General features: G+C 51.8%; 1 protein-coding gene across 1 annotated transcript in view; it reads left to right on the forward strand.

Moving 5' to 3' along the window:
* Window positions 1-24,427, forward strand: part of heatr5b (HEAT repeat containing 5B) — a 106,886-nt gene that overhangs the window by 67,938 nt on the left and 14,521 nt on the right. The window contains 3 exon segments of the mRNA XM_031798997.1: window positions 5,076-5,255; window positions 14,754-15,000; window positions 15,230-15,469. Coding sequence (XP_031654857.1) covers window positions 5,076-5,255; window positions 14,754-15,000; window positions 15,230-15,469 — 667 coding nt within the window.

A 24,427-nucleotide genomic window follows, 5' to 3' on the forward strand; every position in this document is an offset into this window, starting at 1 on the left:
ACCGGGACCAGACCACTGGGATCAGACCACTGTTGACCTGACCACTGTTGACCTGACCACTGTTGACCAGACCACTGTTGACCAGACCACTGTTGATCTGACCACTGGGACCAGACCACTGTTGATCTGACCACTGGGACCTGACCACTGTTGACCTGACCACTGTTGACCTGACCACTGTTGACCAGACCACTGTTGACCAGACCACTGTTGACCTGACCACTGGGAGCTGACCACTGGGACCAGACCACTGGGACCAGACCACTGGGAGCTGACCACTGTTGACCAGACTACTGTTGACCAGACCACTGTTGACCAGACCACTGGGACCAGACCACTGTTGACCTGACCACTGTTGACCTGACCACTGTTGACCTGACCACTGGGACCAGACCAATGGGATCTGACCACTGGGAGCTGACCAATGGGACCAGACCACTGTTGACCTGACCACTGGGAGCTGACCACTGGGAGCTGACCACTGGGAGCTGACCACTGGGACCAGACCGGGACCAGACCACTGGGATCAGACCACTGTTGACCTGACCACTGTTGACCTGACCACTGTTGACCAGACCACTGTTGACCAGACCACTGTTGATCTGACCACTGGGACCAGACCACTGTTGATCTGACCACTGGGACCTGACCACTGTTGACCTGACCACTGTTGACCTGACCACTGTTGACCTGACCACTGTTGACCAGACCACTGTTGACCAGACCACTGTTGACCTGACCACTGGGAGCTGACCACTGGGACCAGACCACTGGGACCAGACCACTGGGAGCTGACCACTGTTGACCAGACTACTGTTGACCAGACCACTGTTGACCAGACCACTGGGAGCTGACCACTGTTGACCTGACCACTGTTGACCAGACCACTGTTGACCAGACCATTGTTGACCAGACCATTGTTGACCAGACCATTGTTGACCAGACCATTGTTGACCAGACCACTGGGAGCTGACCACTGTTGACCAGACCACTGTTGACCTGACCACTGGGACCAGACCACTGTTGACCAGACCACTGGGACCAGACCACTGGGAGCTGACCACTGTTGACCAGACCACTGTTGACCAGACCACTGTTGACCAGACCACTGTTGACCAGACCACTGGGACCAGACCACTGGGACCAGACCACTGTTGACCAGACCACTGTTGACCAGACCACTGATCAGACCACTGTTGACCAGACCACTGTTGACCAGACCACTGTTGATCAGACCACTGTTGATCAGACCACTGTTGATCAGACCACTGTTGACCAGACCACTGTTGACCTGACCACTGTTGACCTGACCACTGTTGACCTGACCACTGTTGACCTGACCACTGTTGACCTGACCACTGTTGACCAGACCACTGTGGACCAGACCACTGTGGACCAGACCACTGTGGACCAGACCTCCCCCTGGTTCCAAGCGTTGATTTTATATCACATGGCTCTCTTCTACTCAGTATAGCTGTAGACTGTGAGGCTAGTGTACTGTAGTGTAGTGTACTGTAGTGTAGTGTACTGTACTATAGTGTACTGTAGTGTACTATAGTATAGTGTAGTGTACTGTAGTGTAGTGTAGTGTACTCTAGTCTAGTGTACTATAGTCTAGTGTACTATAGTGTAGTGTACTATAGGGTAGTGTACTGTAGTGTACTGTAGTGTAGTGTACTATAGTGTAGTGTACTATAGTGTAGTGTAATGTCCTATAGGGTAGTGTACTGTCGTGTAGTGTTATGTCCTATAGGGTAGTGTACTGTCGTGTAGTGTTATGTACTATAGGGTAGTGTACTGTAGTGTATTGTAGTGTACTATAGGGTAGTGTACTATATATAGTGTAGTGTACTATAGGGTAGTGTAGTGTAGTGTACTATAGGGTAGTTAAGTGTACTATAGGGTAGTGTACTATAGGGTAGGGTAGTGTACTATAGGGTAGTGTAGTGTACTATAGGGTAGTGTACTGTAGTGTAGTGTGCTATAGTGTAGTGTAGTGTAGTGTAGTGTAGTGTAGTGTACTGTAGTGTAGTGTACTGTAATGTAGTGTAGTGTAGTGTACTATAGGGTAGGGTAGTGTAGTGTACTATAGGGTAGTGTAGTGTACTATAGGGTAGTGTACTATAGTGTAGTGTACTATAGGGTAGTGTAGTGTACTATAGGGTAGTGTACTATAGGGTAGTGTAGTGTGCTATAGGGTAGTGTACTATAGTGTAGTGTACTATAGGGTAGTGTACTGTAGTGTACTATAGGGTAGTGTACTATAGGGTAGTGTAGTGTGCTATAGGGTAGTGTACTATAGTGTAGTGTACTATAGGGTAGTGTACTGTAGTGTACTATAGGGTAGTGTACTATAGGGTAGTGTACTGTAGTGTGGTGTACTATAGTGTACTGTAGGGTAGTGTAGTGTAGTGTACTGTAGGGTAGTGTAGTGTACTGTAGGGTAGTGTACTGTAGTGTACTATAGGGTAGTGTAGTGTACTGTAGGGTAGTGTACTGTAGTGTACTATAGGGTAGTGTAGTGTACTGTAGGGTAGTGTACTGTAGTGTACTATAGGGTAGTGTAGTGTACTGTAGTGTACTGTAGTGTAGTGTACTGTAGGGTAGTGTAGTGTACTGTAGGGTAGTGTACTGTAGGGTAGTGTACTATAGGGTAGTGTACTGTAGTGTACTATAGGGTAGTGTACTATATGGTAGTGTACTATAGGGTAGTATAGTGTACTGCAGTTTAGTGTGCTATAGTGTAGTGTACTATAGTGTAGTGTAGTGTACTATAGGGTAGTGTAGTGTACTATAGGGTAGTGTACTATAGGGTAGTGTAGTGTACTATAGGGTAGTGTAGTGTACTATAGGGTAGTGTACTATAGGGTAGTGTAGTGTACTGCAGTTTAGTGTGCTATAGTGTAGTGTAGTGTACTATATGGTACTGTAGGGTAGTATAGGGTAGTGCAGTGTACTATAGGGTAGTGTAGTGTACTATAGGGTAGTGTAGTGTACTATAGGGTAGTGTAGTGTAGTGTACTATAGGGTAGTGTAGTGTAGTGTACTATAGGGTAGTATAGTGTAGTGTACTATAGGGTAGTATAGTGTACTATAGGGTAGTGTAGTGTAGTGTACTATAGGGTAGTATAGTGTAGTGTACTATAGGGTAGTATAGTGTACTATAGGGTAGTGTAGTGTACTATAGGGTAGTGTAGTGTACTATAGGGTAGTGTAGTGTACTGCAGTTTAGTGTGCTATAGTGTAGTGTAGTGTACTATAGGGTACTATAGGGTACTGTAGGGTAGTATAGGGTAGTGTACAATAGGGTAGTATAGTGTACTATAGGGTAGTGTACTGTAGTGTAGTGTACTGTAGTGTAGTGTAGTGTACTATAGGGTAGTGTACTGTGGTGTAGTGTACTGTAGTGTACTATAGGGTAGTGTACAATAGGGTAGTATAGTGTACTATAGGGTAGTGTACTATAGTGTACTGTAGTGTACTATAGGGTAGTGTACAATAGGGTAGTATAGTGTACTATAGGGTAGTGTACTATAGTGTACTGTAGTGTAGTGTACTGTAGTGTACTGTAGTGTACTATAGTGTACTGTAGTGTACTATAGGGTAGTGTACTGTGGTGTACCTGTAGTGTAGTGTACTATAGGGTAGTATAGGGTAGTGTACAATAGGGTAGTATAGTGTAGTGTACTATAGGGTAGTGTACTGTAGTGTACTATAGGGTAGTGTAGTGTGGTGTACCTGTAGTGAAGTGTAGTGTACTATAGGGTAGTGTACTGTGGTGTACCTGTAGTGTAGTGTACTATAGTGTACCTGTAGTGTAGTGTACTGCAGTGTAGTGTACTGTAGTGTACTATAGGGTAGTGTACTATAGGGTAGTATAGTGTACTGTAGTGTACTGTAGTGTAGTGTACTGTAGTGTACTGTAGTGTACTATAGGGTAGTGTACTGTGGTGTACCTGTAGTGTAGTGTAGTGTACTATAGGGTAGTGTAGTGTAGTGTACTGTAGTGTACTATAGGGTAGTGTACTGTGGTGTACCTGTAGTGTAGTGTACTATAGTGTACTGTAGTGTACTATAGGGTAGTATAGTGTACTGTGGTGTACCTGTAGTGTAGTGTACTATAGTGTACTGTAGTGTACTATAGGGTAGTGTACTGTGGTGTACCTGTAGTGAAGTGTAGTGTACTATAGGGTAGTGTAGTGTAGTGTACTGTAGTGTACTATAGGGTAGTGTACTGTGGTGTACCTGTAGTGTAGTGTACTGTAGTGTAGTGTACTATAGGGTAGTGTACTGTGGTGTACCTGTAGTGTAGTGTAGTGTACTGCAGTGTACTGTACTGTAGTGTGGTGTACCTGTAGTGTAGTGTACTATAGTGTAGTGTACTATAGTGTAGTGTACTGTAGTGTATAGTATGCAGTAGACAGTCTCAGCTAATCCTCAGTACTGCAGAGCTCTGAGTCATCATGTCCCTCTCTGTGTAGTGGAGCTGTAGTGTACTGTACTGTACTATAGGCTAGTGTAGTGGAGCTGTAGAGCTGAGATACTTCTGCTTTCTGACTGATGTGGAGGAGGAGGCAGCAAACATAATTGTCAGATACAGTGTTGACACACTCCTCACACGGAGGGCTTGTTGTGTCTCGCTCTGACGATCACAATCCATTGCTCTATCTCTCTCACGGTCTTCATCTCTTATGATATCGATCTCTTTCTCTCTCACGATCTTCATCTCTCATGATATCGATCTCTTTCTCTCTCACGGTCTTCATCTCTTATGATATCGATCTCTTTCTCTCTCACGATCTTCATCTCTCATGATATCGATCTCTTTCTCTCTCACGATCTTCATCTCTCATGATATCGATCTCTTTCTCTCTCACGGTCTTCATCTCTCATGAAATCGATCTCTTTCGCTGGCTCTCTTTGTTCGATCACGATCCCTGTCTCTCTCTCTCTGCATTTTTCCATTTTTCTATTTTGTTCTTCTCCTGAAAAACAAACCAAATCCCTGTTTTTCTACCAGCCTGTGTAAATCGTTTCTCTCCAATTCCCTTCTTCTCTGTGTGTCCTTTCTGTAGGTGTGTAGTACGTGGATCGGTAGTGGTGTGGTCAGTGACCTGAATGATCTTCGTCGCGTCCACAATCTCCTGGTATCCTCGCTGGACAAGGTGCAGGCTGGGAAGGGTTCCTCTAGTCAGCTGTACAGTGAGAGTGCTACCACCATGGAGAAATTGGCCGTACTGAAGGCCTGGGCTGAGGTGAGTTTGTAAATCTACCAGGCCTGTAACACTATATTTTTTTTGCTCCTTGGGTCTATATCGGGTCTTTTTTCTGATCACAAATGTAGGGTTTGTAACGGCACCGTTCGTGACGGGGACCTTGGTCTGTGAACCTAAATAAATACATGTAGAAACATACATACAAAATCATAACACTAGCCCTTTAGACTATAGACTATAGACTAGGCTGGAGGCCTGTAACACTATAGACTATAGGCTGGGCTGGAGCCCTTTAGACTATAGACTATAGGCTGGAGCCCTTTAGACTATAGACTAGGCTGGAGCCCTTTAGACTATAGACTAGGCTGGAGCCCTTTAGACTATAGACTAGGCTGGAGCCCTTTAGACTATAGACTAGGCTGGAGCCCTTTAGACTATAGACTAGGCTGGGCTGGAGGCCTGTAACACTAGCCCTTTAGACTATAGACTATAGGCTGGAGGCCTGTAACACTAGCCCTTTAGACTATAGGCTAGGCTGGAGCCCTTTAGACTATAGGCTAGGCTGGAGCCCTTTAGACTATAGACTAGGCTGGGCTGGAGGCCTGTAACACTAGCCCTTTAGACTATAGACTAGGCTGGAGCCCTTTAGACTATAGACTAGGCTGGAGCCCTTTAGACTATAGGCTAGGCTGGAGCCCTTTAGACTATAGGCTAGGCTGGAGCCCTTTAGACTATAGACTAGGCTGGGCTGGAGGCCTGTAACACTAGCCCTTTAGACTATAGGCTAGGCTGGAGCCCTTTAGACTATAGGCTAGGCTGGAGCCCTTTAGACTATAGGCTAGGCTGGAGCCCTTTAGACTATAGACTAGGCTGGGCTGGAGGCCTGTAACACTAGCCCTTTAGACTATAGACTAGGCTGGAGCCCTTTAGACTATAGACTAGGCTGGAGCCCTTTAGACTATAGGCTAGGCTGGAGCCCTTTAGACTATAGGCTAGGCTGGAGCCCTTTAGACTATAGACTAGGCTGGGCTGGAGGCCTGTAACACTAGCCCTTTAGACTATAGGCTAGGCTGGAGCCCTTTAGACTATAGGCTAGGCTGGAGCCCTTTAGACTATAGGCTAGGCTGGAGCCCTTTAGACTATAGACTAGGCTGGGCTGGAGGCCTGTAACACTAGCCCTTTAGACTATAGACTAGGCTGGAGCCCTTTAGACTATAGACTAGGCTGGAGCCCTTTAGACTATAGGCTAGGCTGGAGCCCTTTAGACTATAGGCTAGGCTGGAGCCCTTTAGACTATAGACTAGGCTGGGCTGGAGGCCTGTAACACTAGCCCTTTAGACTATAGACTAGGCTGGAGCCCTTTAGACTATAGACTAGGCTGGAGCCCTTTAGACTATAGACTAGGCTGGAGCCCTTTAGACTATAGACTAGGCTGGAGCCCTTTAGACTATAGACTAGGCTGGAGCCCTTTAGACTATAGACTAGGCTGGAGCCCTTTAGACTATAGACTAGGCTGGAGCCCTTTAGACTATAGACTAGGCTGGAGCCCTTTAGACTATAGACTAGGCTGGAGCCCTTTAGACTATAGACTAGGCTGGAGCCCTTTAGACTATAGACTAGGCTGGAGCCCTTTAGACTATAGACTAGGCTGGAGCCCTTTAGACTATAGACTAGGCTGGAGCCCTTTAGACTATAGACTAGGCTGGAGCCCTTTAGACTATAGACTAGGCTGGAGCCCTTTAGACTATAGACTAGGCTGGAGCCCTTTAGACTATAGGCTAGGCTGGGCTGGAGCCCTTTAGACTATAGACTGGAGCCCTTTAGACTATAGACTAGGCTGGGCTGGAGCCCTTTAGACTATAGACTAGGCTGGAGCCCTTTAGACTATAGACTAGGCTGGAGCCCTTTAGACTATAGACTAGGCTGGAGCCCTTTAGACTATAGACTAGGCTGGAGCCCTTTAGACTATAGACTAGGCTGGAGCCCTTTAGACTATAGACTAGGCTGGAGCCCTTTAGACTATAGACTAGGCTGGAGCCCTTTAGACTATAGACTAGGCTGGAGCCCTTTAGACTATAGACTAGGCTGGAGCCCTTTAGACTATAGACTAGGCTGGAGCCCTTTAGACTATAGACTAGGCTGGAGCCCTTTAGACTATAGACTAGGCTGGAGCCCTTTAGACTATAGACTAGGCTGGAGCCCTTTAGACTATAGACTAGGGCTGGAGCCCTTTAGACTATAGACTAGGCTGGAGCCCTTTAGACTATAGACTAGGCTGGAGCCCTTTAGACTATAGACTAGGCTGAGCCCTTTAGACTATAGGCTAGGCTGGAGCCCTTTAGACTATAGACTAGGCTGGAGCCCTTTAGACTATAGACTAGGGCTGGAGCCCTTTAGACTATAGACTAGGCTGGAGCCCTTTAGACTATAGACTAGGCTGGAGCCCTTTAGACTATAGACTAGGCTGGAGCCCTTTAGACTATAGACTAGGCTGGAGCCCTTTAGACTATAGACTAGGCTGGAGCCCTTTAGACTATAGACTAGGCTGGAGCCCTTTAGACTATAGACTAGGCTGGAGCCCTTTAGACTATAGACTAGGCTGGAGCCCTTTAGACTATAGACTAGGCTGGAGCCCTTTAGACTATAGACTAGGCTGGAGCCCTTTAGACTATAGACTAGGCTGGAGCCCTTTAGACTATAGACTAGGCTGGAGCCCTTTAGACTATAGACTAGGCTGGAGCCCTTTAGACTATAGACTATAGGCTGGGCTGGGCTGGAGGCCTGTAGCCCTTTAGACTATAGACTAGGCTGGAGCCCTTTAGACTATAGACTATAGGCTGGAGGCCTGTAACACTAGCCCTTTAGACTATAGGCTAGGCTGGGCTGGGCTGGAGGCCTGTAACACTAGCCCTTTAGACTATAGGCTAGGCTGGGCTGGAGGCCTTTAGACTATAGGCTGGGCTGGAGGCCTTTAGACTATAGACTATAGGCTGGAGGCCTGTAGCCCTTTAGACTATAGACTAGGCTGGAGGCCTGTAACACTAGCCCTTTAGACTATAGGCTAGGCTGGAGCCCTTTAGACTATAGACTATAGGCTGGGCTGGGCTGGAGGCCTGTAGCCCTTTAGACTATAGACTAGGCTGGAGGCCTGTAACACTAGCCCTTTAGACTATAGACTATAGGCTGGAGGCCTGTAACACTAGCCCTTTAGACTATAGACTATAGGCTGGAGCCCTTTAGACTATAGACTAGGCTGGGCTGGAGGCCTGTAGCCCTTTAGACTATAGACTAGGCTGGAGGCCTGTAACACTAGCCCTTTAGACTATAGACTATAGGCTGGAGGCCTGTAGCCCTTTAGACTATAGACTAGGCTGGAGGCCTGTAACACTAGCCCTTTAGACTATAGGCTAGGCTGGAGCCCTTTAGACTATAGACTATAGGCTGGGCTGGGCTGGAGGCCTGTAGCCCTTTAGACTATAGACTAGGCTGGAGGCCTGTAACACTAGCCCTTTAGACTATAGACTATAGGCTGGAGGCCTGTAACACTAGCCCTTTAGACTATAGACTATAGGCTGGAGCCCTTTAGACTATAGACTAGGCTGGGCTGGAGGCCTGTAGCCCTTTAGACTATAGACTAGGCTGGAGGCCTGTAACACTAGCCCTTTAGACTATAGACTATAGGCTGGAGGCCTGTAACACTATAGACTATAGACTGGAGGCCTGTAACACTAGCCCTTTAGACTATAGACTAGGCTGGAGCCCTTTAGACTATAGACTATAGGCTGGAGCCCTTTAGACTATAGACTATAGACTGGAGGCCTGTAACACTAGCCCTTTAGACTATAGACTAGGCTGGGCTGGAGGCCTGTAACACTATAGACTATAGACTATAGGCTGGAGGCCTGTAACACTAGCCCTTTAGACTATAGACTAGGCTGGAGCCCTTTAGACTATAGACTATAGGCTGGAGCCCTTTAGACTATAGACTAGGCTGGAGCCCTTTAGACTATAGGCTATAGGCTGGAGCCCTTTAGACTATAGACTAGGCTGGAGCCCTTTAGACTATAGGCTATAGGCTGGAGCCCTTTAGACTATAGACTATAGGCTGGAGCCCTTTAGACTATAGACTATAGGCTGGGCTGGAGCCCTTTAGACTATAGACTAGGCTGGGCTGGGCTGGAGGCCTGTAACACTAGCCCTTTAGACTATAGACTAGGCTGGAGGCCTGTAACACTAGCCCTTTAGACTATAGACTATAGGCTGGAGGCCTGTAACACTAGCCCTTTAGACTATAGACTATAGGCTGGAGCCCTTTAGACTATAGACTAGGCTGGAGGCCTGTAACACTATAGACTAGGCTGGAGGCCTTTAGACTATAGGCTAGGCTGGAGGCCTGTAACACTAGCCCTTTAGACTATAGACTATAGGCTGGAGGCCTGTAACACTAGCCCTTTAGACTATAGACTATAGGCTGGAGGCCTGTAACACTAGCCCTTTAGACTATAGACTATAGGCTGGAGGCCTGTAACACTAGCCCTTTAGACTATAGACTATAGGCTGGAGGCCTGTAACACTAGCCCTTTAGACTATAGACTATAGGCTGGAGGCCTGTAACACTAGCCCTTTAGACTATAGACTATAGGCTGGAGGCCTGTAACACTAGCCCTTTAGACTATAGACTATAGGCTGGAGGCCTGTAACACTAGCCCTTTAGACTATAGACTATAGGCTGGAGGCCTGTAACACTAGCCCTTTAGACTATAGACTAGGCTGGGCTGGAGGCCTGTAACACTAGCCCTTTAGACTATAGACTAGGCTGGGCTGGAGGCCTGTAACACTAGCCCTTTAGACTATAGACTAGGCTGGGCTGGAGGCCTGTAACACTAGCCCTTTAGACTATAGACTATAGGCTGGAGCCCTTTAGACTATAGACTAGGCTGGGCTGGAGGCCTGTAACACTAGCCCTTTAGACTATAGACTAGGCTGGGCTGGAGGCCTGTAACACTAGCCCTTTAGACTATAGGTTAGGCTGGGCTGGAGGCCTGTAACACTAGCCCTTTAGACTATAGACTAGGCTGGGCTGGAGGCCTGTAACACTAGCCCTTTAGACTATAGACTAGGCTGGGCTGGAGGCCTGTAACACTAGCCCTTTAGACTATAGACTAGGCTGGAGGCCTGTAACACTAGCCCTTTAGACTATAGACTATAGGCTGTAGCCCTTTAGACTATAGACTATAGGCTGGGGGCCTGTAACACTAGCCCTTTAGACTATAGACTAGGCTGGAGGCCTGTAACACTAGCCCTTTAGACTATAGACTATAGGCTGTAGCCCTTTAGACTATAGACTAGGCTGGGCTGGAGGCCTGTAACACTAGCCCTTTAGACTATAGACTAGGCTGGGCTGGAGCCCTTTAGACTATAGACTAGGCTGGGCTGGAGGCCTGTAACACTATAGACTATAGACTAGGCTGTGCTGGAGCCCTTTAGACTATAGGCTAGGCTGGGCTGGAGGCCTGTAGCCCTTTAGACTATAGACTAGGCTGGGCTGGAGGCCTGTAACACTATAGACTATAGACTAGGCTGTGCTGGAGCCCTTTAGACTATAGGCTAGGCTGGGCTGGAGGCCTGTAGCCCTTTAGACTATAGACTAGGCTGGGCTGGAGGCCTGTAACACTAGCCCTTTAGACTATAGACTAGTTGGAGCCCTTTAGACTATAGACTAGGCTGGAGCCCTTTAGACTATAGACTAGGCTGGAGCCCTTTAGACTATAGACTAGGCTGGGCTGGAGGCCTGTAACACTAGCCCTTTAGACTATAGACTATAGGCTGGAGGCCTGTAACACTAGCCCTTTAGACTATAGACTAGGCTGGGCTGGAGGCCTGTAGCCCTTTAGACTATAGACTATAGGCTGGAGCCCTTTAGACTATAGACTATAGGCTGGGCTGGAGGCCTGTAACACTAGCCCTTTAGACTATAGACTAGGCTGGAGGCCTGTAACACTAGCCCTTTAGACTATAGACTAGGCTGGGCTGGAGGCCTGTAACACTAGCCCTTTAGACTATAGACTAGGCTGGGCTGGAGGCCTGTAGCACTAGCCCTTTAGACTATAGACTATAGGCTGGAGGCCTGTAACACTAGCCCTTTAGACTATAGACTAGGCTGGGCTGGAGGCCTGTAACACTAGCCCTTTAGACTATAGACTAGGCTGGGCTGGAGGCCTGTAACACTAGCCCTTTAGACTATAGACTAGGCTGGGCTGGAGGCCTGTAACACTAGCCCTTTAGACTATAGACTAGGCTGGGCTGGAGGCCTGTAACACTAGCCCTTTAGACTATAGACTAGGCTGGGCTGGAGGCCTGTAACACTATAGACTATAGGCTGGAGGCCTGTAACACTATAGACTAGGCTGGGCTGGAGGCCTGTAGCCCTTTAGACTATAGGCTAGGCTGGGCTGGAGGCCTGTAGCCCTTTAGACTATAGACTAGGCTGGGCTGGAGGCCTGTAGCCCTTTAGACTATTGGCTAGGCTGGGCTGGAGGCCTGTAGCCCTTTAGACTATAGGCTAGGCTGGGCTGGAGGCCTGTAGCCCTTTAGACTATAGGCTAGGCTGGGCTGGAGGCCTGTAGCCCTTTAGACTATAGACTAGGCTGGGCTGGAGGCCTGTAACACTATAGACTAGGCTGGGCTGGAGGCCTGTAGCCCTTTAGACTATAGACTAGGCTGGGCTGGAGGCCTGTAACACTATAGACTATAGACTAGGCTGGGCTGGAGGCCTGTAGCCCTTTAGACTATAGACTAGGCTGGGCTGGAGGCCTGTAACACTATAGACTATAGACTAGGCTGGGCTGGAGGCCTGTAACACTATAGACTATAGACTAGGCTGGGCTGGAGGCCTGTAGCCCTTTAGACTATAGACTAGGCTGGGCTGGAGGCCTGTAGCCCTTTAGACTATAGACTAGGCTGGGCTGGAGGCCTGTAGCCCTTTAGACTATAGACTAGGCTGGGCTGGAGGCCTGTAGCCCTTTAGACTATAGACTAGGCTGGGCTGGAGGCCTGTAACACTATAGACTATAGACTAGGCTGGAGGCCTGTAACACTATAGACTATAGACTAGGCTGGGCTGGAGGCCTGTAGCCCTTTAGACTATAGACTAGGCTGGGCTGGAGGCCTGTAGCCCTTTAGACTATAGACTAGGCTGGGCTGGAGGCCTGTAGCCCTTTAGACTATAGACTAGGCTGGGCTGGAGGCCTGTAACACTATAGACTATAGACTAGGCTGGAGGCCTGTAACACTATAGACTATAGACTAGGCTGGAGGCCTGTAACACTATAGACTATAGACTAGGCTGGAGGCCTGTAACACTATAGACTATAGGTTAGGCTGTGCTGGAGGCCTGTAACACTATAGACTATAGACTAGGCTGGGCTGGAGGCCTGTAACACTAGCCCTTTAGACTATAGACTAGGCTGGGCTGGAGGCCTGTAGCCCTTTAGACTATAGACTAGGCTGGGCTGGGCTGGAGGCCTGTAACACTATAGACTAGGCTGGGCTGGAGGCCTGTAACACTATAGACTAGGCTGGGCTGGAGGCCTGTAACACTATAGACTATAGACTAGGCTGGGCTGGAGGCCTGTAACACTATAGACTATAGACTATAGGCTGGAGGCCTGTAACACTATAGACTATAGACTAGGCTGGGCTGGAGGCCTGTAACACTATAGACTATAGACTAGGCTGGGCTGGAGGCCTGTAGCCCTTTAGACTATAGACTAGGCTGGGCTGGAGGCCTGTAGCCCTTTAGACTATAGACTAGGCTGGGCTGGAGGCCTGTAGCCCTTTAGACTATAGACTAGGCTGGGCTGGAGGCCTGTAACACTATAGACTATAGACTATAGGCTGGAGGCCAGTAACAATATAGACTATAGACTATAGGCTGGAGGCCTGTAACACTATAGACTATAGACTAGGCTGGGCTGGAGGCCTGTAACACTATAGACTATAGACTAGGCTGGGCTGGAGGCCTGTAGCCCTTTAGACTATAGACTAGGCTGGGCTGGAGGCCTGTAGCCCTTTAGACTATAGACTAGGCTGGGCTGGAGGCCTGTAGCCCTTTAGACTATAGACTAGGCTGGGCTGGAGGCCTGTAACACTATAGACTATAGGCTGGAGGCCTGTAACACTATAGACTATAGACTAGGCTGGGCTGGAGGCCTGTAACACTATAGACTATAGACTAGGCTGGGCTGGAGGCCTGTAACACTATAGACTATAGACTATAGGCTGGAGGCCTGTAACACTATAGACTATAGACTAGGCTGTGCTGGAGGCCTGTAACACTATAGACTATAGACTAGGCTGGGCTGGAGGCTTGTAACACTATAGACTATAGACTAGGCTGGGCTGGAGGCCTGTAACACTATAGACTATAGGTTAGGCTGGGCTGGAGGCCTGTAACACTATAGACTATAGGTTAGGCTGGGCTGGAGGCCTGTAACACTATAGACTATAGGTTAGGCTGGGCTGGAGGCCTGTAACACTATAGACTATAGACTAGGCTGGGCTGGAGGCCTGTAACACTATAGACTATAGACTAGGCTGGGCTGGAGGCCTGTAACACTATAGACTATAGGTTAGGCTGTGCTGGAGGCCTGTAACACTATAGACTATAGACTATAGGCTGGAGGCCTGTAACACTATAGACTATAGACTATAGGCTGGAGGCCTGTAACACTATAGACTATAGACTAGGCTGTGCTGGAGGCCTGTAACACTATAGACTATAGACTATAGGCTGGAGGCCTGTAACACTATAGACTATAGGCTGGAGGCCTGTAACACTATAGACTATAGACTATAGGCTGGAGGCCTGTAACACTATAGACTATAGGTTAGGCTGTGCTGGAGGCTTGTAACACTATAGACTATAGACTAGGCTGTGCTGGAGGCCTGTAACACTATAGACTATAGGTTAGGCTGTGCTGGAGGCCTGTAACACTATAGACTATAGGCTGGAGGCCTGTAACACTATAGACTATAGGTTAGGCCTTGAGGGGCCGATGCTGTTTTAGTGGGTCTCTGACCGTGTGTATCTTTGCTGCGTGTCGACTACCTATAGACTTATAAAACAGATAACCTGGAGGTTAACAGATAAGGACAGATAACAGATAAGGACTTCATTTCATTCTAAAGATACAAAAAAATATACCACCCTGTCTAGCGTATTTTGTTTCGTGGACATTTTTAACATTTAACGGCATTTTCTGTTTCCATCAAGCCGTCAGGCCATGAGTCCTGTCATATGTTCTTTACTGACATTCAGGTTGGATGAAAACATAGTTTGTCTCTCTGTCTCTCTCTCTGTCTCTCTGTCTCTCTCTCTCTCTCTCTCTCTCTCTCTCTCTGTCTCTCTATCTCTGTCTCTCTGTCTCTCTATCTCTGTCTCTCTCTCTCTCTCTCTCTCTCTCTCTCTCTCTCTCTCTCTCTCTCTGTGTCTCTCTCTCTCCCGTGCTCTCATTCTCTCCCTCCCCCATCTTTCAGGTGTATGTGGTGGCCATGAAGATAAAGAAGGAAGCAGAGTCTCGGCCGGTGAAGGAGGTGAAGGCAGGAGAAGAGGATGAGGAACAGGAGGAGGAGGAGGTGGGAGCGGACATTCTTCCTCCTGACAGCCTAATTATGCTGGTGCAGCCTGAACTACCGTCTCTGTCTCGGCTGTGGTTGGCTGTCCTCAGAGACTACGCTCTGCTCACACTGCCTGCTGAGTTCTCCAGCCAACTGCCCCCTGACGGTACACCACAACTCAACCCTATGGCCAGTCTTAAGCCACAGATAAATTAAATGGAGTATCTCTCAACTGAACACGCTTTTCTAGACTTGATTCATCTGTTTCCGGGAAACTGTCCCTACAACTTCTTCATGATGTTCATGACTTTGTGTGACAGATTGGGTTGCTATTCCACCTCTGTCTCTTAAAAGGACAATACCTCCTGACAAGCCTGTTTTCCTGTGTTGTTCAGGTGGTGCCTTCTACACCCCAGAGACCATCGACACAGCCCGTCTCCATTACCGTGGCTCCTGGGCCCCCGTTCTCCACGCTGTGGCCCTCTGGCTGAGCAGCACCAGCTTTGGGGAGGGGGAAGAGGAGGCCCCTGCTGTCCCTCCACAGGCTTCTGGGGCACCAGTCTACCCCCAGGGTAATCCTGGACCTACTCAGAGCCTGGAGGATCTGATTAAGGACAGAATGCATCTGATGTTGGGTATGGACCACAGACACAGAGACAGGCAGCCACAGAGACAGGCAGCCACAGAGACAGGCAGCCACAGAGACAGGCAGCCACAGAGACAGGCAGCCACAGAGACAGGCAGCCACAGAGACAGGCAGCCACAGAGACAGCCAGACAGACAGCCAGCCACAGGGCCAGACAGACAGACAGTCAGCCACAGGGACAGCCAGACACAGAGACAGGCAGCCACAGAGACAGGCAGCCACAAAGACAGGCAGCCACAGAGACAGCCAGACAGACAGCCAGCCACAGGGACAGGCAGCCACAGAGACAGACAGCCAGCAACAGTGTCTGTCTGGCACGCAGCCAGCCAGCCAGCCACAGAGACAGCCAGCCAGCCACAGAGACAGACAGCCAGCCAGCCACAGAGACAGCCAGCCAGCCACAGAGACAGCCAGCCAGCCAGCCACAGAGACAGCCAGCCAGCCAGCCACAGAGACAGACAGCCAGCCAGCCACAGAGACAGACAGCCAGCCAGCCACAGAGACAGACAGCCAGCCAGCCACAGAGACAGACAGCCAGCCAGCCACAGAGACAGACAGCCAGCCAGCCACAGAGACAGACAGCCAGCCAGCCACAGAGACAGACAGCCAGCCAGCCACAGAGACAGACAGCCAGCCAGCCACAGAGACAGACAGCCAGCCAGCCACAGAGACAGACAGCCAGCCAGCCACAGAGACAGACAGCCAGCCAGCCACAGAGACAGACAGCCAGCCAGCCACAGAGACAGACAGCCAGCCAGCCACAGAGACAGACAGCCAGCCAGCCACAGAGACAGACAGCCAGCCAGCCACAGAGACAGACAGCCAGCCAGCCACAGAGACAGACAGCCAGCCAGCCACAGAGACAGACAGCCAGCCAGCCACAGAGACAGACAGCCAGCCCAGAGACAGACAGCAGCCAGCCACAAGACAGACAGCCAGCCAGCCACAGAGACAGACAGCCAGCCAGCCACAGAGACAGACAGCCAGCCAGCCACAGAGACAGACAGCCAGCCAGCCACAGAGACAGACAGCCAGCCAGCCACAGAGACAGACAGCCAGCCAGCCACAGAGACAGACAGCCAGCCAGCCACAGAGACAGACAGCCAGCCAGCCACAGAGACAGACAGCCAGCCAGCCACAGAGACAGACAGCCAGCCAGCCACAGAGACAGACAGCCAGACAGCCACAGAGACAGACAGCCAGACAGCCACAGAGACAGACAGCCAGACAGCCACAGAGACAGACAGCTAGCCAGACAGCCACAGAGACAGACAGCTAGCCAGACAGCCACAGAGACAGACAGCTAGCCAGACAGCCACAGAGACAGACAGCTAGCCAGACAGCCACAGAGACAGACAGCCACAGAGACAGACAGACAGACAGCCAGCCACAGGGACAGCCAGACACAGAGACAGATAGCCAGCCAGCCACAGTGTCTGTCTGGCACGCAGCCAGCCACAGAGACAGACAGACAGCCACAGAGACAGACAGCCACAGAGACAGACAGCCACAGAGACAGACACCCACAGAGACAGACACCCACAGAGACAGACACCCACAGAGACAGACAGCCACAGAGACAGACAGACAGACAGCCAGCCACAGGGCCAGACAGACACAGAGACAGACAGCCAGCCACAGTGTCTGTCTGGCACGCAGCCAGCCAGCCAGCCACAGAGACAGACAGACAGCCACAGAGACAGACAGACAGCCACAGAGACAGACAGCTAGCCAGCCACAGAGACAGACAGCCACAGAGACAGGCAGCCACAGAGACAGCCAGACAGCCACAGTGTCTGTCTGGCACGCAGCCAGCCAGCCAGCCACAGAGACAGACAGACAGCCACAGAGACAGACAGACAGCCACAGAGACAGACAGACAGCCACAGAGACAGACAGACAGCCACAGAGACAGACAGACAGCCACAGAGACAGACAGACAGCCACAGAGACAGACAGACAGCCACAGAGACAGACAGACAGACAGCCACAGAGACAGACAGACAGACAGCCACAGAGACAGACAGCCACAGAGACAGACACCCACAGAGACAGACACCCACAGAGACAGACACCCACAGAGACAGACAGACAGACAGCCAGCCACAGGGCCAGACAGACACAGAGACAGACAGCCAGCCACAGTGTCTGTCTGGCACGCAGCCAGCCAGCCAGCCACAGAGACAGACAGACAGCCACAGAGACAGACAGACAGCCACAGAGACAGACAGCCAGCCACAGAGACAGACAGCTAGCCAGCCACAGAGACAGACAGCCACAGAGACAGGCAGACAGCCACAGTGTCTGTCTGGCACGCAGCCAGCCAGCCAGCCACAGAGACAGACAGCCAGCCACAGAGACAGACAGCTAGACAGACAGCCACAGAGACAGCCAGCCACAGGGACAGCCAGACACAGAGACAGATAGCCAGCCAGCCACAGTGTCTGTCTGGCACGCAGCCAGCCACAGAGACAGACAGACAGCCACAGAGACAGACAGCCACAGAGACAGACAGCCACAGAGACAGACAGCCACAGAGACAGACAGCCACAGAGACAGACACCCACAGAGACAGACACCCACAGAGACAGACAGCCACAGAGACAGACAGACAGACAGCCAGCCACAGGGCCAGACAGACACAGAGACAGACAGCCAGCCACAGTGTCTGTCTGGCACGCAGCCAGCCAGCCAGCCACAGAGACAGACAGACAGCCACAGAGACAGACAGACAGCCACAGAGACAGACAGCTAGCCAGCCACAGAGACAGACAGCCACAGAGACAGGCAGCCACAGAGACAGCCAGACAGCCACAGTGTCTGTCTGGCACGCAGCCAGCCAGCCACAGAGACAGACAGACAGCCACAGAGACAGACAGACAGCCACAGAGACAGACAGACAGCCACAGAGACAGACAGACAGCCACAGAGACAGACAGACAGCCACAGAGACAGACAGACAGACAGCCACAGAGACAGACAGCCACAGAGACAGACAGCCACAGAGACAGACACCCACAGAGACAGACACCCACAGAGACAGACAGACAGACAGCCAGCCACAGGGCCAGACAGACACAGAGACAGACAGCCAGCCACAGTGTCTGTCTGGCACGCAGCCAGCCAGCCAGCCACAGAGACAGACAGACAGCCACAGAGACAGACAGCCAGCCACAGAGACAGACAGCTAGCCAGCCACAGAGACAGACAGCCACAGAGACAGGCAGACAGCCACAGTGTCTGTCTGGCACGCAGCCAGCCAGCCAGCCACAGAGACAGACAGCCAGCCACAGAGACAGACAGCTAGACAGACAGCCACAGAGACAGACAGCCACAGAGACAGACAGACAGCCACAGAGACAGACAGACAGCCACAGAGACAGACAGACAGACAGCCACAGGGACAGCCAGCCAGCCACAGGGACAGCCAGACACAGAGACAGACAGCCAGCCAGCCACAGTGTCTGTCTGGCACGCAGCCAGCCAGCCAGCCACAGAGACAGACAGCTAGCCAGACAGACAGCTAGCCAGACAGACAGCTAGCCAGACACCCACAGAGACAGACACCCACAGAGACAGCCACCCACAGAGACAGCCAGACAGACAGACAGCCAGCCACAGGGACAGTCAGACAGACAGCCAGCCACAGGGACAGCCAGACAGACAGCCAGCCACAGGGACAGCCAGACACAGAGACAGACAGCCAGCCACAGTGTCTGTCTGGCACGCAGCCAGCCACAGAGACAGAGAGGCAGCCACAGAGACAGAGAGGCAGCCACAGAGACAGAGAGGCAGCCACAGAGACAGAGAGGCAGCCACAGAGACAGAGAGGCAGCCACAGAGACAGAGAGGCAGCCACAGAGACAGAGAGGCAGCCACAGAGACAGAGAGGCAGCCACAGAGACAGAGAGGCAGCCACAGAGACAGAGAGGCAGCCACAGAGACAGAGAGGCAGCCACAGAGACAGAGAGGCAGCCACAGAGACAGAGAGGCAGCCACAGAGACAGAGAGGCAGCCACAGAGACAGAGAGGCAGCCACAGAGACAGAGAGGCAGCCACAGAGACAGAGAGGCAGCCACAGAGACAGAGAGGCAGCCACAGAGACAGAGAGACAGCCACAGAGACACACAGACAGCCACAGGGACAGCCAGCCAGCCACAGGGACAGCCAGACACAGAGACAGACAGCCAGCCAGCCACAGTGTCTGTCTGGCACGCAGCCAGCCAGCCAGCCACAGAGACAGACAGCTAGCCAGACAGACAGCTAGCCAGACACCCACAGAGACAGCCACCCACAGAGACAGCCAGACAGACAGACAGCCAGCCACAGGGACAGTCAGACAGACAGCCAGCCAGCCACAGGGACAGCCAGACAGACAGCCAGCCACAGGGACAGACAGCCAGCCACAGTGTCTGTCTGGCACGCAGCCAGCCACAGAGACAGAGAGGCAGCCACAGAGACAGAGAGGCAGCCACAGAGACAGAGAGGCAGCCACAGAGACAGAGAGGCAGCCACAGAGACAGAGAGGCAGCCACAGAGACAGAGAGGCAGCCACAGAGACAGAGAGGCAGCCACAGAGACAGAGAGGCAGCCACAGAGACAGAGAGGCAGCCACAGAGACAGAGAGGCAGCCACAGAGACAGAGAGGCAGCCACAGAGACAGAGAGGCAGCCACAGAGACAGAGAGGCAGCCACAGAGACAGAGAGGCAGCCACAGAGACAGAGAGGCAGCCACAGAGACAGACAGCCAGACAGACAGCCAGACAGCCAGCCACAGTATCTGTCTGGCACGCAGCCAGCCAGCCAGCCACAGAGACAGACAGACAGCCACAGAGACAGACAGCTAGCCAGACAGCCACAGAGACAGACAGACAGCCACAGAGACAGACAGCTAGCCAGACAGCCACAGAGACAGACAGACAGACAGACAGACAGACAGACAGCCACAGGGACAGACAGACAGAGAGACAGCCAGCCAGCCAGCCACAGTGTCTGTCTGGCACGCAGCCAGCCACAGAGACAGACAGACAGCCACAGAGACAGACAGCTAGCCAGCCACAGAGACAGACAGCTAGTCAGACAGCCACAGAGACAGACAGCTAGTCAGACAGCCACAGAGACAGACACCCACAGAGACAGACACCCACAGAGACAGACACCCACAGAGACAGACACCCACAGAGACAGACACCCACAGAGACAGACACCCACAGAGACAGACACCCACAGAGACAGACACCCACAGAGACAGACACCCACAGAGACAGACACCCACAGAGACAGACACCCACAGAGACAGACACCCACAGAGACAGACACCCACAGAGACAGACACCCACAGAGACAGACACCCACAGAGACAGACAGCCACAGAGACAGACAGCCACAGAGACAGACAGCCACAGAGACAGAGCCACAGAGACAGACAGCTAGCCAGCCACAGAGACAGACAGCTAGCCAGACAGCCACAGAGACAGACAGACAGCCAGCCACAGGGACAGCCAGACACAGAGACAGATAGCCAGCCAGCCACAGTGTCTGTCTGGCACGCAGCCAGCCACAGAGACAGACAGCTAGACAGACACCCACAGAGACAGACAGGCAGACAGCCAGCCACAGGGCCAGACAGCCAGCCAGCCACAGAGACAGACAGCCACAGACAGCCACAGAGACAGACAGCCACAGAGACAGACAGCTAGCCAGCCACAGAGACAGGCAGCCACAGAGACAGGCAGCCACAGAGACAGCCAGCCAGCCACAGAGACAGACAGCTAGCCAGCCACAGAGACAGACAGCTAGCCAGACAGCCACAGAGACAGACAGCCACAAAGACAGACAGACAGCCACAGAGACAGCCAGACAGACAGACAGCCACAGGGACAGCCAGCCAGCCACAGGGACAGCCAGACACAGAGACAGACAGCCAGCCAGCCACAGTGTCTGTCTGGCACGCAGCCAGCCAGCCAGCCACAGAGACAGACAGCTAGCCAGACAGACAGCTAGCCAGACAGACAGCTAGCCAGACACCCACAGAGACAGACACCCACAGAGACAGACACCCACAGAGACAGACACCCACAGAGACAGACACCCACAGAGACAGCCAGACAGACAGCCAGCCACAGGGCCAGACAGACAGACAGCCAGCCACATGGCCAGACAGACAGACAGACAGCCAGCCACAGGGACAGTCAGACAGACAGACAGCCAGACACAGAGACAGACAGCCAGCCACAGTGTCTGTCTGGCACGCAGCCAGCCACAGAGACAGAGAGGCAGCCACAGAGACAGAGAGGCAGCCACAGAGACAGAGAGGCAGCCACAGAGACAGTGAGGCAGCCAGAGAGGCAGCCACAGAGACAGACAGGCAGCCACAGAGACAGACAGACAGCCACAGAGACAGACAGACAGACAGACAGCCAGCCACAGGGACAGACAGACAGCCAGCCACAGTGTCTGTCTGGCACGCAGCCAGCCAGCCAGCCACAGAGACAGACAGACAGCCACATAGACAGACAGCTAGCCAGACAGCCACAGAGACAGACAGCCACAGAGACAGACAGACACAGAGACAGACAGACACAGAGACAGACAGACAGACAGACAGCCAGCCACAGGGACAGACAGACAGCCAGCCACAGTGTCTGTCTGGCACGCAGCCAGCCAGCCAGCCACAGAGACAGACAGACAGCCACATAGACAGACAGCTAGCCAGACAGCCACAGAGACAGACAGCCACAGAGACAGACAGCCAGCCACAGGGACAGACAGACAGACAGCCACAGGGACAGACAGAGAGACAGCCAGCCAGCCACAGTGTCTGTCTGGCACGCAGCCAGCCAGCCAGCCACAGAGACAGCTAGCCAGCCACAGAGACAGACAGCTAGCCAGCCACAGAGACAGACAGCTAGCCAGACAGCCACAGAGACAGACAGCTAGCCAGACACCCACAGAGACAGACACCCACAGAGACAGACACCCACAGAGACAGACACCCACAGAGACAGACAGCTAGCCAGACACAGACAGCCACAGAGACAGACAGCTAGCCAGACACCCACAGAGACAGACAGCCACAGAGACAGACAGCCAGACAGCCAGCCACAGGGACAGACAGACAGCCAGCCACAGTGTCTGTCTGGCACGCAGCCAGCCAGCCAGCCACAGAGACAGACAGACAGCCACAGAGACAGACAGACAGCCACAGAGACAGACAGACAGCCACAGAGACAGACAGCCAGCCACAGTGTCTGTCTGGCACGCAGCCAGCCAGCCAGCCACAGAGACGGACAGACAGCCACAGAGACAGACAGCTAGCCAGACACCCAACAGAGACAGACACCCACAGAGACAGACACCCACAGAGACAGACACCCACAGAGACAGACACCCACAGAGACAGACACCCACAGAGACAGACACCCAGCCAGACAGCCACAGAGACAGACAGCTAGCCAGACAGCCACAGAGACAGACAGCTAGCCAGACACCCACAGAGACAGACAGCCAGACAGCCAGCCACAGGGACAGCCAGACAGCCAGCCACAGGGACAGCCAGACAGCCAGACATCCACAGGGACAGACAGACAGCCAGCCACAGAGACAGCCAGCCACAGGGACAGCCAGCCACAGGGACAGCCAGACAGCCAGCCACAGGGACAGACAGACAGACAGCCAGCCACAGGGACAGACAGACACAGAGACAGCTAGCCAGCCACAGAGACAGACAGCTAGCCAGCCACAGAGACAGACAGCCACAGAGACAGACAGACAGACAGGTGTCAGTATAGATGATAACTAACCACTGTCCCTCCCAGGTGTCAGTATAGATGATAACTAGCCACTGTCCCTCCCAGGTGTCAGTATAGATGATAACTAACCACTGTCCCTCCCAGGTGTCAGTATAGATGATAACTAACCACTGTCCCTCCCAGGTGTCAGTATTGATGATAACTAACTGCTGTCCCTCCCAGGTGTCAGTATAGATGATAACTAACCGCTGTCCCTCCCAGGTGTCAGTATAGATGATAACTAACCGCTGTCCCTCCCAAGTGTCAGTATAGATGATAACTAACCGCTGTCCCTCCCAGGTGTCAGTATAGATGATAACTAACCGCTGTCCCTCCCAGGTGTCAGTATAGATGATAACTAACCGCTGTCCCTCCCAGGTGTCAGTATAGATGATAACTAACCACTGTCCCTCCCAGGTGTCAATATAGATGATAACTAACCACTGTCCCTCCCAGGTGTCAGTATAGATGATAACTAACCACTGTCCCTCCCAGGTGTCAGTATAGATGATAACTAACCACTGTCCCTCCCAGGTGTCAGTATAGATGATAACTAACCACTGTCCCTCCCAGGTGTCAGTTTAGATGATAACTAACCACTGTCCCTCCCAGGTGTCAGTATAGATGATAACTAACCACTGTCCCTCCCAGGTGTCAGTATAGATGATAACTAACCACTGTCCCTCCCAGGTGTCAGTATAGATGATAACTAACCACTGTCCCTCCCAGGTGTCAGTATAGATGATAACTAACCACTGTCCCTCCCAGGTGTCAGTATAGATGATAACTAACCACTGTCCCTCCCAGGTGTCAGTATAGATGATAACTAACCACTGTCCCTCCCAGGTGTCAGTATAGATGATAACTAACCACTGTCCCTCCCAGGTGTCAGTATAGATGATAACTAACCACTGTCCCTCCCAGGTGTCAGTATAGATGATAACTAACCACTGTCCCTCCCAGGTGTCAGTATAGATGATAACTAACCACTGTCCCTCCCAGGTGTCAGTATAGATGATAACTAACCACTGTCCCTCCCAGGTGTCAGTATAGATGATAACTAACCACTGTCCCTCCCAGGTGTCAGTATAGATGATAACTAACCACTGTCCCTCCCAGGTGTCAGTATAGATGATAACTAACCACTGTCCCTCCCA

Source organism: Oncorhynchus kisutch, linkage group LG20 (assembly GCF_002021735.2).
Source record: "Oncorhynchus kisutch isolate 150728-3 linkage group LG20, Okis_V2, whole genome shotgun sequence".
Classification (NCBI taxonomy): Eukaryota; Metazoa; Chordata; class Actinopteri; order Salmoniformes; family Salmonidae; genus Oncorhynchus; species Oncorhynchus kisutch.